We start from the raw sequence: 15,223 nt of genomic DNA, 5'->3' as shown, positions 1-15,223 counted from the left end.
ATCACCGTTCCATCATTAGGTCCCTGACAGATGCAGACGGGGAAGCTCACACACCTGAACACCAGCCCCTCCCTCAGCTGGGCCCGCGTCAGGCAGGAGCCCGGCCCAGGTGAGGTGGGCAGCCCAGCAGCTGTGTCCTCGCGGACCAGACCTCTCTGGTCGCAGTCCCTGCAGCACGGTGGCTCGGTCCCAGGAAACAGTTAATAACCTGCGTCTTTCGGCTCCCCTGTGCTGGCCTCTTTGAGGGCCGCCCTCTGCGGGGCCGGGGGCCGTACGAGTTTCCTGCCAGGGGCGAGCCGAGAGCAGCTCTGGACGACTCCCCCAGGAAGAGGACAGAGGTTATCATAAAAACTAGATGTGACAATAAATGCAGGATGTTCCCCGGGGTCTTAATCTCTTCCTTCAGGAAACCTGAGCAATTCCGCCTTCCGTGCTGTTGTGAGGTAGAGGGTATGTGCATGCATGCGTGCGTGCGTGCGTGCGTGCGTCCTGGGTTACTTGCTTCTGCCCCAACAATGGAATCCTTCCGAAGCCAGAGCCCCAGCCTGTGGTGTTGGCCTCGCCGCCCATATGCTCCTCCTAAGGCCAAGTGCTTGCTGACCCCCGAGGGTACACTGGGCCTGGCAGCCTCAGGAAAGCTCGAGAGGCCAGCGTGAAGTTGGGAGGGTCACCGTCCGTCAGCGTCTAACACGGCCAATGTGACCCACGGCGCTGTTTTCTGCTTGGCAAACTCTAACCCCTTCCTCCCCCAGCCACGGGGGAGTAGCTGGTGGAAGAACTACGCTCTCCTCCAGGAAAAAAAATTTAAAGTTGGACTTTAAACATCTGTGTGAAGGCTTCTAAGGACAAGACGAAGCAGGACTCGATGGCCAAGGCTATGAGGAGAAGGGAACCTGGAGGTGAGCGTTCATTCCTGGAGCTGCCTCCCCGCCAGCCCCCTGAGTTTTCGCCAATTCTTGGTGCTGGGCAAACAGCTTCTGCTAAAAGGCAGAGAAGCCAGCAGGGTCTCTGGAGCTCTCTCGGGACAGTAGAGGCACAGCATGGCTGGGACTCAAGGCATCGGGACTCCAGGGAGAAGGGAGGCACACTCAGGGGTCTTCCTCCTTTAAAGCATTCTTCAGATCCTTGAGCTCAGGAAGCCTCATGGCAGGAAACTCAGAACCTAAGTAAAAAGCCACTGAAGGGCGGAGTAGAATTCTCAGAAGTTTCATAGAGTTGAGGAGGCAAACATAGGGCTTTCGAGCTCGCCAAGAACAAGGAGCCCTGGACAGCCAGACCCTAGGGACAGGGGTCAGTCAAGAAGCCTGAGCTCCACCAAGACTGCAGGCAGGACCCAGTCAGCTCAGTCCATCAGGGTTTACGTGACCTGCCTTGACACTGGCCCATCCAGGAAGGGGGTGAGCACCTCTGGGGAAGCCTCTGTACCTTCTCTATAATGCCTGGCATTCAATCAAGAATTACCAGGCACACGGAGAAACAGAACCACGAGGAAAAAACAGGCAACAGAAACAGACCTGCAGATGACTTCAAAATAGCTACAATTAATACGTTCAAGCATTCATAGTTCAAATGCATATATCGGGAGAGAGGGCAGGCTGGGCCTGGCTCCAACGTCCGGGGCTCTGGCTTCTGCCCAGCCCCCTCATCCACGCCCCCAGCAGCCCAACGCCAAGGCCCTGAACATGCTAATCGCCTCCTGCCCGGGGCCCCCGCACCTGCTGGCCTCCTTTGGAGAAGCCCCCTCTCCGTCCTTGCTTGCTCTGGCCCGCGTCTCGGGTCCTGAGGAGTCAGTTTCAGTGTAGGACACCCCCACCCCGTGCCCGCCCGGATCTGGGGTCTGGGTCGGGGCCTCAGACTGGGCTTCTTCACTCGCTGTCTTTCACGGCTCATCACCGCCATCAGCCATTGTTTGGGCAAATGGTTTCTGTGCAGTTAGTTTTTTGTTTTGCTTTGTTTTGTTTTAATGAATTTATTTATTTACTTTTGGCTGTGTTGGGTCTTCGTTTCTGTGCGAGGGCTTTCTCTAGTTGTGGTGAGTGGGGGCCACTCTTCATCGCGGTACGCAGGCCTCTCACTGTTGTGGCCCCTCCCGTTGCGGAGCACAGGCTCCGGACACGCAGGCTCAGCGGCCATGGCTCACGGGCCCAGCCGCTCCGCGGCATGTGGGATCTTCCCGGACCGGGGCACGAACCCGCGTCCCCTGCATCGGCAGGCGGACTCTCAACCACTGCGCCACCAGGGAAGCCCACAACAGCTTTCTTAGTGAACTCAGTTTACATATTAAATCTGTTCCACGCCATGCCATGCTAGGTGTGGTGAAGGGACGACTGAATAAACGACCACCATCACTAACCTCTGTCACGCAGGCACGGCAGCAGCCACTGACGGCCCACCGTGGACCTGGGCCCACCCCCAGGTCCACCGTCCACGGGGGTCTCACCTGCAGACAGGAAACCCAGCAGGAGGCAGGGCCGAGGTCTGAGTCCAGGTGTGTCCACAGGGGCCTCCACGGGACAGCAAAGCCGCCGAGACAAACAGTGAGGCCCAGAGGCCCCGAAGCTGTCAAAGCTGGGCTCGGCCCCCCACGTCCAGGCGCGGCTGCGGGCAGGTGAGGGAGCCGCCCAACAGCAGACGAGGGGCACCGACCCTTCAGTCACACACTCTACAGGAAGCGCCGTCCAGGATGCCGCCGCACGTCCAGGCGCGGCTGTGGGCAGGTGAGGGAGCCGCCCAACAGCAGACGAGGGGCACCGACCCCTCAGTCACACGCTCTACAGGGAGCACCGTCCAGGATGCCGTGAGCAGACAGAGTCCCCCCTACACCACACACGCCATGGAACCACCGACAGCAGACGAGGGGCACCGACCCTTCAGGCACACGCTCTACAGGGAGCGCCGTCCAGGATGCCGTGAACAGACAGAGTCCCCCCTGCACCACACACGCCACCCGCCTCTGCCTTCAGAGGGCACGAGAATGAAAAAGGAGGTGACAGTCAAATCCGCCCGAGTCCCCCCTCAGGATGGGGCCACATGGTGGGTGACACAACGCGGCAGCACTGACGGCAGAGCCCTGGCAGCTCTCCAGCTCCTTCCCCTGCAGGTAGGTTGAGATCCAGGGAAAGAGGGCGGGCGCTGCCCACTTCTGGGGGTCACATTCCTGGGTGGCTGTCACCCAACCTCTCCCTGTCACCCACTGCCTGTGATTCCGGTGAGCCGGAATCTCACCTGGGAGAGGTGGGGACCCCACCGGGGCAGCGAGAACGCTCCGTCCTTGGGGTCCCAGGTCTCCGTCGCTCCCCGGGGAGTGGGAGGGTCCCGCTCCCAGCTCCCGTCACTGCCCCAGGGCTGAACTGCAAGAGAAGATTCTCCTCCCCACACCCTCCCTTCAGTCAGCTCGACCAGGACCCGCAGCACCTCCCCGGCTTCGGGGGTCCCTGCGGCGCCAGGTCTGGACGGGATGTGCCCCCTCCGGGCACCCCCACGGCTTTCAGCAGCGGCCTCTCACCCCTGGTCCCCCAAACCTCCATACGCCGTCACCTCGAGGTGGCAGAGCCAAGCTGGTCCCCCCTGCACTGGGCCGGGGGGGGGGAGGGGCAGGCACGGGGGCCCCAGCTGATTGACAAAGGTCGACGGGTCCCCAGGGACACCTGCACACAAGGGACCGGCTCTCCCTTCCCCACGGGGCCCCTGCAGACCTTCCTGGACCTGCATCCGAAGCAACAGGCGCGTCTGCAGCGGACAGGCTGCCGCACCCCTGTTCCTGACGCTCGGCTCCCAGGCCCCCAGCGCAGGAGCAGGACAGGCGGACAGAACACTGGTGCTCAGCCCTGTGCCGCCCGACCCTGTCCTTCCGGAGGCAAGACAGCCCCCGGACCGAGTGTCACGCAGAGGCTCCAGGCTCAGGGCCAGGCCACTCCGGAACCCGCCCAGGGGCGGGGGGGCCAGCAGCACCCCTTCTTGACTCCCTCAGGGGCCTGGGCGCAGCGCCCAGCCCGGCTCACAGGACACGCAGGACCTGGTCCTGGAGTGGCTGGCTCTGCCCCGACCCCCGGCGCGGGGATCTGAGCCCCTCGAGAAGCTTGCAATCAGGCCTTGGGGCAGGGAGATTTTACAGACGCAGGCGGAGTTCAGGAGGAGGAAGCTCTTACTTGATCGCACCCTCCATCTTCGAGGCTGCCTTGTGGAACTGCTGTGAAGACTGTCTGTACGTCTCGACATTCTGCAACGAGAAAACGGACCCGACGGGTTACCAGACGGAAGCTTCTCTCCGGCCGCAACCCCACCCACAGCCGTGCTGAGTCCACACATGCCGGCTTCCTGGCCAGGACCGCAGGGAGGGCCCAGCTCCTCATGGACCAGCCGCGGCCGCCAGGACACATGGAGCCCCTGGCTCAGGGGCCACACCCCCGCCACGAGCGAGGCCCGGCCCGGCCTGCCCCGCCGTGTAAAGTTTTATGGGCGCACGGCCATGCCCACGATTTGTGGCCGCACGGCTGTGGCTGCTCCTGGGCTACGACAGTGTCCACAGAGGCAGCGAGGCCCACACAGCCTAAGACAGCCACTATCTTAAAGAAGAAGTTTGCCGTTCCTTCGTCTGGTCCAACCCCACCTTTCCGTGGACTCTGCTGCCCAGAGATGTGAAGCAACTTGCCCGAAGCCACACAGCAGGCAGCGGTGCCGGGACCACAGCCCAGGACCCACGCACTCACCAGCACTGCCAGGCAGTCCCAGAGGCACGTGCTGCCCTCCTTCCGAGGGCACCCCGTGTGTGCTCAGGGCCGGCAGTGTGGGGACGGCAGCAGGACAGAGCTCGGCTGGAGCCTGGGGCCACCGCAGCATCCTTCCGGTCAGTCACGCCACTTCTTTGTGCCCCAAGGCGAGTGGCTTCAGGCCACCCAGGCCCAGCACCCCGCATGCCACGTCTCCAGAGGAGACCAACGTGAACACAGCTGCCCCCCAACACCAGCTCCTGGCCGAGCCCCGTGAGGCTCACGGGTGGACCCAACATCTCCAAGGACGCAGGCTTGAGGACGAAACCACCCAGAGGAAGCCCGACACGGGGCTGGCGTCGGACGCCCCAGCAAGATGCCCTGTGGAGCTGCTGGGCCCACACAAGCCTGGGGTAGCCCCCTTCCCACCACAGATGGGCAAACGCAGCTTCAGGGCTCCCGCGGGGGCCGGTCAGTCAGGCCCTGCAAGCAGCCAGTGAGGCAGGTGAAGGGACCCGCGGAAGTGGAGACCCCACGGCCTGTCGGCCTCCAAGCCCGGCTCTCCCACTCCACCTCCACTGAGTACACAGGGAGCCTGGCCCAAAAGGAACGAACCAGTCGGACCAGAACAGGTGACAGGTGCCCAGATCAGAGCCGCGCGGGGCAAGCGCCGTACCCCATGGGCCCCATCATCCACCTGCAGGGAAGGTAACCACGGCAGGCGCGGGGAGCACGTCCCCGAAGCACCTGCAGGGCATCGAAGGCGGAGTCTGTACCCGGGTTGGGGGGGCGGAACCAGGCCAGCAGCCCTATCCTGGTACCACGGCCTCTGGGAAGGGCCAGCTGGGAGGGACGCGGAAGGGTGTTCCGAGGCGCAGCTCAGCCCACGAAGGGCAGGGGTTCTGCTCTGGGCTGTGCTGGGGCGAGTCCACTGCCGGGCTGCCACCCCCAGCTGCAGACTGAGGCCACCCCGCCGCTCCCTGGCATGTTCCCCACCCCTGAACCAGGGAGACAGCCGAGGCCCCTCTGATGGTCAATGGGAGCTGCGAACACCCAGCGCACAACAGGCATGAAATAAACGGGGGCTCTCCCCACCCAGCCCGGCTGCCCCCCTCCACAGGGACGTGCTGACGCCCAGCCGTCCAGCCCTGACGATCCAGCCAAGAGATTCCAACTCCACCTCAACCAGTGGATGGTCAACCAACACTGACCCTGGGGAGGGAGTAAGGACACAGGTGAATCAGGCCCGGCCCTCTCCGCTGAGCAGACGCTCCCCTGGGATGTCCATGTTTTAACGCTCTCTGCACGCGGCGTCTGCTCTTTGGGTCACTTCCTCCCTCGAACCCTGTCTCCTAGCCGTCAGGAGGGCAGCCCTCCCCGCGGGGCGCCGAGAGGGGCGGGCTCACGGGACGAGGGTACCACCCACACGCCACCACTGCCTCTTCTGAAGTCACAGCCCCCAGCCACGCTGCCCGTCCCCTCCCGCAGACAGCCTCGCGGCTGAGGCCTGCCCTCCTGGGAGAGCAGCCGGGCGGTCCCTTCCCGGGGAGCACCCGCAGCCCAGACGGGACCCTGCACCTCCACGCACCGCCCGGCCGGGGAGACCTGCGTCAGTGGCTGCACTGACTGCGACCTCAGCCTGAACCTGTGGTCGGTGAGGCTAGTCGCAGGAAGTGCCCGCGGGCCAAGAAGTGGTGGTAACCCCAGCGCGGCTTCCTCTACAGCCTCAGGATGACTCAGAGGACAGCCCCCGCTGCGCCCTCTGCGCATCTAGCCAGCCTGAGCAGGTCAGGCACCGCCAGCGACCCCCTGCCCCCCAATGCCCCCCGCACGCGCCCACCCGGCTTCCTGGGGCCGTTGGAAGGCCTCAGCCAGTGAGAGCAGGGCCCTCGCAGACTCCACCAAGGGGCTTCTGGAAGGACCGGGGGCCCCCCACCGAGACCCTGCTGAGCGCTGGAGGTCCCACGGCAGCCCGGCCGCAGGCAATGGGGCCGAGCAAGGCTCCACTCTTCAGGGTGTGAGGAGTCGTGGGGCGGCCGCGTGGACGACACAGTGACCCCCGCAGCCCCGCTGCCCCCTGCTCCCCCCAACCGGTGATCTCTCCCCCCCTAGATTCAGACCCCACGATTTCAGGGCCCCTCCTCCCCCTCCAGCTGCTGCGAGCGAGTCTGAAACCAGAAGACCCGATCTCGATTAATTAAGCCTGCCATTAAAAATTAAATAACGTGAGCGAGAAGGTGTGAGCCTTATCTCAACAGGCTTCAAGAGTCCCAGTGTTTCTTCAATTACTTCCCAGCAGTTTTCATATTTCATACTGTCTGATTTCTCCAAGGGCCTGGATTCTGGAGATCAAAAGAGAGGGCAGGGGGAGGGGGGAGGCTGGGGACCGAGGCGGGCTGTCCGTCCCCACCGCAGCCAGGACGGGGGGGCCCCTAAGGCAGAGCTCGGTCTGCCGGCCCGGAGGGGAGCCCCAGGAACGGTGAGAGGCCGCCGGGCCATGAGGGTGGGTGCAGGCCGCGGGGGGGGGGGGGCGTCTGGCTCCCTGGCTTCTGTGTGAAATAAAGACGGTCCCAGAGCATCCTCCATACAGCGTCGTGGGAATTGCTACAAAATGCCGCTGAAATGGCACATATAAAACGCTTAGAGCTGGTGGGGTCAGGCACAGAGGAAACAAAAAATGTCTTAAAAGCTTAACACCCAAATGCGCGTCAGCCAAGGGAAAGAGAGGGGCATCTCCTGGAGGAGGCGCGCTCCACCATGGGAAGGGTTCTCAGCCCCTCTGCCTGACCTATCCCCAGAGCCGCCGGCGCTGCCGGCACAGAGCGGCCCCACCAGGAGTGGCTGAAAAAGGGGAGCAGGCGCAGATCCGCTAGGGCAGATCAAAAGCGTGAGCAGGACGCGGCGTCTGTCTGGTCAATGGAAGTCTCTGAGCTGCCGCTCCGTGGACGCAGCCCCACCGGGAGCTCGCAGACCGGGCGGGGACGAAGAGCAGGCTGGGGGCCAGGCCCAGAGAGGCCGCAGGGGCCACATGAGGATCGCGAGCTTGGACCCCTCCCCCAAGTGAGAGCAGCTCAGCAAACACTTCGGGAATGTGTGAGAGAGACAGTCACTGGTTGTGCTCCGCGGCCGTGAGCACTGAACCATCAACCGGGGACACAGGGCCCACGGGGTTCAAGTGGACCCCCATGCCAGGCGCTGTGGCTGGGACCAGTCACCAGACTGGCCCTTCACACCCAGAGCTATGCTTCCGGTAGGAATGTCTATCCCTCTGCCGGGTGCAGACAGATGGTCAGAGGCAGACGATCCCGCCCAGGGGCCAGAACCTCGAGGGAAAGAGGCAGGCCCCAGAGCCGACCCAGCAGCTTCCCATACGCGCATGCCTCCGGCAAGGGATCCAACATACCGAGGGCCACACAGACCGGGCTCAGAGCAGACACACGGTTGTGCCTAGAGGCACCTGAAGGCCCAGAGCCGGGAGAGTTCCAGCAAAATCCGTGCAGCTGTCGGAGCCGGGGCCGGGGCTCAAGGAAGCACCAGAATCTGCAGGGAGCAGAGTGAGGATGGGAGACCCCAGACCCTGCGGCGCTTCAACACGTCCAGGCAGTCATCGGGGGTACGGAACACTCACCAGCCTAGTTACCAAAGGCTCTCCAAGCCCACGGGAACGCAAGGGCACGTGGAGAACTGTAAGAAGTCCGAACAGTCAACATAAAGCTTTGAAAGCTGCTGGGCGTGCAGTCGGTGACACAGTAGGTGAAGGGACAGAAATTCCGTTTTGTTGAGGGACTGAACAGCTGGCTCTTCGTGAAGCCGGTTCAGCATCTTTGCCCCTCCCGCGCGTTGGTGCCGGCCCCCTCCCCAGTCGCCAGACCCCACCCCGACCCCACTCCTCCCTCGCTCTGCTCCTTCCCCCGACCCCCTGGCGCTGCCCTTTCAGCCAGTGTTATTGCTAAAAATGACCAAGTGAAGCTGGCCGGCTATGCCCTACTCTGCTGAGTGGAGAAGACACCCCTTTCCAGACTTGCTCCGGCACTCACCCAGGATGGGTAAGGGCCAATCCTGCCCCCACTGCCTGCCCTCAGGGATGTCCACTGAGATCCTTTCAACCCCGGGGTCCCTTCCCTCCACCGTTTCCTCATCCCCAGGCACACCGTCCAAACTCATCCACGGCCACCTCCCCCAGGGCCACACCCAGGGCCTCCCACCCTCCAGGAGAGCCTTACCTGGGATCCCAACTGCAACCTGACAGCCCTACCTAGGGTCCTCAAGCACCCCCAGGACAGTCCCGCCTGTGATCCCCCCTCTACCCCACCCCCCCGGAAGGCCCCACGTGGCACGCCTGCCCTCTAACCCCACTGACCACGCCTTTACCCTCCACCCCTCCCACACCCTCCTGTCCTCACTTCCGCTCCCTCCCTGGTCCCCTGCTTTGCCCTCCCTGGGCCCTGCTTCCAGCCCCTCCCATCACACCCTGCGACCCTCAGCTCTCACCCAGGTACCTCTGCACCCGGTCACACTCCAGGCCTGGCTGATCCAACCCACCTGCCGTGTCCACCCCTAGGCCCAGGAGACCCCACAATGAACTTAGGCTCCAACCTCAGGTGAACCTTCTCCACAGCCTCTAATTCTTGAAATTCCAGGACAGCTGCCCCCACCAGGCCTGTTTCCCAGCCTGAGTTCCTGCTGTGGGCAGATGGCCGCTTCTCGACCCCAGAGACATCGGAGGCTGCAGCCGGGCACAAACAGGAGTCTTTCCCCAGGGCCAGGGTGCCTCTGCCTTCGCCCACCCCCGCCAGGTCCCGGGTCCCTCGGGCAGCGATGGGCCATCTCTGGGGCTCCGAGGAGGCAGTGACCAGCAGGCCGTGGCTCCTCTGTTTCTTCCTCTCATTTATGAGTGCCTACTGTTTACAGCAGTAAACGAGAGAGGTGCAGCCCTGGCCTTCGCAGAGCTAGCCGCCAGGTTCCGGCAAAACAACAATTCTACTCAGGAACCAGTGCCAAAAAGACACGGCAGGGTAGGGGTAAGGCACAGCCAGGAAGGCCGCGCTGCGGACAGCGTGGGTGGATACCTGAAGGACATGAAGAGGGAAACGAGGTTCGGGGGAGGCTTAGGCTGGGACCACCGCGGCGCGCTCTTGGAAAAGCAGGGCAGTGTGGCTGGAAGTCGGTCAGCTGATGGCTGGACCGGGGCCCGGCCACCTCACACAGGGCCTGCTTCAGGGCTGGCAGGAAGCCGGGGGCTGGACAGGGGACAATGCGGTCTGATCTCCATTCTGGAGGGACCACTGACTGCGCCCTCAGAGTCGGGGGGGTCAGGACCGGGGTCAGCTCCTGGGGGGGGCGGGGGAGGGGGGCTGCGGAGAGTGCAGAGGAAGGGGCCAGGCGGGCAGCACAGCCCTCACAAGGCAGCCAGCCAGGCCTTGTGCGCTGGTTAGCTGGTGTTTACTCTTCCAGACACACGTTTGGCTACTTGAATATCTAGATTGTGAAAACAAAATACAGAGCACAATAGAAAATAGAAAGGAATTTTAAAAATGAAGGGACATGAATTTTAACTCCACCTTTGTGACTTACCGGTAACCCGATCCCGAGCAAAGGGCCCCAGAGTCAAGGTCTCAGGACCGCCCCCCGCGGGCAGTGACTCAGGCCACAGGGGTGTTGACCAGGCGCCCCGGGAGGCAGGCTCCGCAGGCACAGGTCCTCAGCACTGAGACTCGGCCCTGGGACCAGAGGGCGCTCCCGGAGGAAGCCACAGGCTGGACGCCCCGCTTCCCAGAACCTCGTCCCCCAGCCCCGCCCCCGAAAGCCGAAAGCCTCCCCGCCCTCTGGCCAGTCGGGCGTGCGGCCCACGCGGCCCGGCCCATCCGGGGAAGGTCGGGGACCCGCGGCGGCAGCACCGCCGGCTTGTCCGGCACGGGCGGACCGCTCCAGGCCTCACCGGCGCCACCGAGCACGAGCTCCCAGGGGACCTGAGTGCCTGGGACACCTGGGGGGCGCAGGTGCACGAAAGCAGGGCCCCCACGGGCACCACAGCCGTTTCCTAAAATCCCTCCGCGGCTCCCGCTGTCCTCACGCGTCCCCGAGGCCTCGCACCCGCGGGCAGCTCGCTGTGGCCCTCAACCCTGGAGCCACGGGGCCGCCTGAGCCCAGCCCGTAGGCCGCTGGGTGGTCCGGGGTGGGGCCCCAGCGTCGGTGTTTAAGGAAGATCCGGGGGTTCCCTGGGCACCCAAGGTGGGAAACGCTGCTCCAGGTCCCAGAAACCCTGAGGTTACGCCTGCTTTGTCACTGACCAGCCTGTGCCTCCGCCTGTGGCCCCTGCTCCACAAAGAGCTGGGAAATCTTTTATTTCAAAATTAGAAACTACAGCGGGACACTAAAATGTGGTCCTTTGTATTAAGTGTCCTAGCTGCTTGATACTTTGTGGTTTGAGAAGTTTTCAAAGAAAATCAAAGGAGGAAAGAGGGCTGAAAAAAAGGAAGAGGAAAAGGGGAAGTCTGGCGACCGTCGCACCCCCGTCTCACGGGCCCCCTTGGCTTCCAAAGTAATTGGAAACACGTTCGGCACCGTTGTCAGTCCTGCGGAAATGCCAGACCTTTTGCTTCTCCTAAACACAGGTGACTTTTCTTCACGGTCGTCACCTCCTCTGATTCCAACTTCTAATTTTAGAACAGTTTCAAAATGTTGGTAGACAGCAGGCTTTGCGGGGATAATATAGCTCAATGTATATGAGGTACAAATTACCTAAATTAAAAATAATTCTCTCCTTTATTGCAAAAATGACTAACTCAACTCGAGTACCGTAAAGGTTCTTGCTAAGTGCTTACTAAAGGTTCTAAGAGACTCTGGGAAAAGAGTTCTTTTCTTTTTGACTTCACCTACAGGAGAGGGAATTCGCCTGTGACGAGCCCCTACTGCACGCCAGTCCCCAAGTGCCGTTACACAGTTCACGTTGTTTGTCCTGCAGGCAGAGCCTGAGGCTGGGAGCTGGACCCACCGGGCGTGTCTGCCCAGAGCCTCCTCCGTGGAAGGATTAGTCCAGGCGCTTGACACAAAGAGACGAACAGATGCAAATGAGGGTTTTGGTCCTTCTACAGAACGAATACCTTGATGAGCTGAGACATGAACGAACACACACCTGAACCACCGGTACGTGTTTGCTCTCCGGGCTGTGCAAATGCAGACAGGAAGTGTCACAGCACCGAAGAAATCCGCACAGGTTCTCACGGAAGCCTAAAGTCTGGGGGCTGCAAAAGGGGATTTTTTAAAAGGTCCTATTCTCATACCCGCAAATAGAGCCCAACAGCTCATGGGCTGTAGAGACAGCTCGTAAGCACGAGCTCCTAAATGAAACAGGCTTGGAGTCGGGTGGTGCTGGGCTGTGCTCAGAGGAGTGGGAGAAGACCAAGAATAAACGAATAAAAACACCAGAAATAAGTAAGGTGCATTTAAAAAGATCGTCCTCTGGCCTGAGCCGCACACGGCAGCCGCCCTCAGGGGTCAGGGGGCCATCTGCACGAGGAGGGACAGAGGCCAGCACAGCTACTGGGGACATTTGCTGCTGCGTGGGGGGGAGTGACACCCCCTCACAGCCACCGGGGGAGACAATTCCTGACGTGTCACCCTCGGGGGCAGCAGTCAGTGCTGAAAGAACGGGAGCTGTTGTGACCACTATTATTACCAACAAGTGATCTGTTGAGGAAATTAACCTACCAGCTTCTGGAACCACGGATCGGGAGCAAGGGGGGGTCAGTGTTCACGGCAGCGGGACCCCAAGGCTGCAGGACCCCAAGGCGGCGGCAGCTGACGGCGGGGGGGGGGGGGGGGGCTCCAGGACCTGGACCCCCAGGCACTCTGTTCTCCCAGGGAGCTGAGTCCACCGGCCACAGCCCTGGGGCCCGGCAGCTCCCGGCACGAGCTCCGGGCGCAGAAGGTAGAACGGCCCCAGGCCAGCGGCTGGCAGGCGGCAGGGGCGGCTCTTGTCCCCCCACCAACCCCAAGCCTCGGGCTGGGGTGGCCAAGCCAGGTCACGTCCCTTCCCGCCACCCGCAGGTACCGTCGGGGGAGCAAGGGGGGCATGGAGCCCAGGGCAGGCCCCACTGCCCTCCCTCTCTGCTCTGACTCAGCACTGATGCCCGGCCTCCGGGGCCATGCCCAGGGCCCTTCGGTCCAGCCTGATGCCCTCTGCTTCCCCCAGGACCGCCCTTCTGGAAGATGCCACGCAGCCACTCCTCCCCGCCCGCTGATCCCGCCCAGGCCGCTCTGCTGAAAGGGTGAAGTTTTGCACCTGAAGGAACCTCGACCCTCCTGCAAAGAGCAGCCCTGCAGCTGCCTTTTCTTCCCCTTCTTCCTTTAACATCCTCCTGTTTCCTTCCATCCTCCTGGAAACCTTACTTCTGCTGCTCAGGAGGAGAGTGTGGCACAGGCTTATTCCAGCCCTGCGTTCAAACCTCGCACCTTGGAGAAGAGTGTGACAGTCACCAGGTGCGCATCACCTGGACTCACCGCTCGCTGGGGCTCTGCCCATCCACCCACTCACACGCTCTTTCTGGCTGAAGCCACTTGACCTATCGACATTTTAGTCATCATGACCTTTGGCTCCCGAACACTTCAGCTGCATCTCCCAAGAGCAAATTAACTCTGATCCTCTGAGTAAACACTAAACAACTACCACAGTCGGGACCCTTCACGTCAACAGGATAATTTTCTAATACATAATCTGTATCTGACTGTTTCCAACTGCCCCAGGAAACGCCCCCACTCCGGGACGCAGGCGAGGGTCACAGGTCGTGCCTGGCCGACATGGCCCTGCCCGCCCTTCAGTCTAACCTGCTCCCACCCCCGCTTGGCCTTTCAGGACATTGATATGTTTCACGAAGCCAGGACAGTTGTTTCAGAGAATGTCCCTCAGTTGGAACACTTGTTTTGTCATGATTAGATTCAGGTTAAAATTCCTGGCGGAGAAATGGCAGAGGTGAGGCGGCCGTGCAGCCGTGTCCCCCATCGACACGTCAGTGTATGAGGTCACGGGACACTCCTCCTCTGACCCTGGTTACTTTGCGGCTGCTTCAGAGTGACATCACATGGCTTTGGAGGTGGGATCGTGAACACCCGGCACACTGGCGCCTCGCTCTCTGGGAGGAAGCCTGGAACGGCCCACCCGGAAGGGACACGTAAATGATTCGGCCAACAGTCCAGCGAAGCCCCAGCACGGCCACATCAACTGCCAGGGGTGGGGGGGAGAAGGGTCCAGATGGTTCCAGCCCCCAGCCACCATATGGCCCCGGCAAGGCCCCTGACTTCAGGAAACAGAGCCGAGCTGTTCCCGTGTCCTGTCTGAGCCCCCGACGCTCAGAGCCCGTGACCCTAACCAACGGCTGCTTGATGCCTCTGAGTTTCGAGGTGATTTGCTATGTAGGAACGTAGACCTGCGACCACACCCTTTCCCTTGACAACAAACACGTGACCTGAAGAGCGATGCTGTAAGAGCATGATTACCCTGCTTCCCAACAGTCATGGTTTTCGCTGAATTGATTATTATTACAACAGTGGCAAATGGGTGACTGTCTATCGTTCTCGCCACATTTATTAGCTGTTGTTCCTTCGTAAAGACAGTTTTCCTCTCCTTTCCTCCTTTTGATCCTGTATGTTTTTATGTCAGTTTGGACTTAGATTCTCTTTTTAAAATCCAACGTGTTATCATCCATTTCTGTCATCATTATCGTGTCGCGCAGACAAGGTGTCCGAACTCGGCTCGTGGGACCTCTTTCAGGCCGTCTCCTGGGTCCCGTTTAGACGCACATGCCCTCACCACGTTCTGAACGCTCCTCACTTTTTCACAAGATAAGATGTTAGCCACCCCAGTAGGTACGCAGCGACGTCTAACTGCAGGTCTAATTTGCATATCCAATAGCTAATGATGGTGAATGTCTTCTCATGTGCTTATCTGCCATCTGCATATCCCCTTGGTGGATTTTTCTAATTGGATTGTTGGTTTTTACTTACTTATGTTTTGCTGGTGCATTGTGACAGTATTTTCTATGTTCTAGACACCAGTCCTTTGCTTGGTGTGTGGTTTGTAGATATTTCTTTCCCCGTCTGTAGCTCCCCTTTTCATCTTCCTCACAGGGCCTTCCACAGAACGAAAGTCTTTAATTTTGACGAGGTCCATTGTAACGTTTTTTCCTTTTATGGATCCTGCTTTTGGTGCTTTTAATCTCAGTACCAGATGTTGTTAGTACATAGCAATCTGTAATGCAGTTGATTTTCGTGTGCGGGTCTTGTGTCTGGTGACCTGGTTAAAAGCCTTTATTAGTCCTGGGGTTTCCTTTTCTTTTTTCTTGGATTCCTTAGGTCATCTATGCAGATGATCGTATCCTATGCAAACAGGGACGGTTTTATTTCTTCCTTTCTAATCCACAGCCTTTCATTTCTCTTTCTTCTCTTACTGCAGAGGCTAGTGTCTCACTGGTGGCGTAACTCTAACCCTGCTTTAAGTGAAAGTGGTGACGGCCACC

At 60.7% G+C, this 15,223-nt stretch overlaps 1 protein-coding gene across 1 annotated transcript in view; it reads right to left on the bottom strand.

Moving 5' to 3' along the window:
• Window positions 1–15,223, bottom strand: part of CHCHD6 (coiled-coil-helix-coiled-coil-helix domain containing 6) — a 126,429-nt gene that overhangs the window by 19,300 nt on the left and 91,906 nt on the right. Inside the window, exon 6 of the mRNA XM_082847766.1 lies at window positions 4,149–4,219. Within this exon, the coding sequence (XP_082703892.1) occupies window positions 4,149–4,219 (71 nt within the window). The remainder of the gene's footprint in view (window positions 1–4,148; window positions 4,220–15,223) is intronic.

The sequence above is a fragment of the Leucopleurus acutus genome, assembly GCF_964270905.1.
Source record: "Leucopleurus acutus genome assembly, chromosome: 10".
NCBI classification, from domain to species: Eukaryota; Metazoa; Chordata; class Mammalia; order Artiodactyla; family Delphinidae; genus Leucopleurus; species Leucopleurus acutus.
The sequence above is the reverse complement of the archived record's forward strand: the minus strand, read 5'-3'. Positions and strand labels throughout refer to the sequence as shown.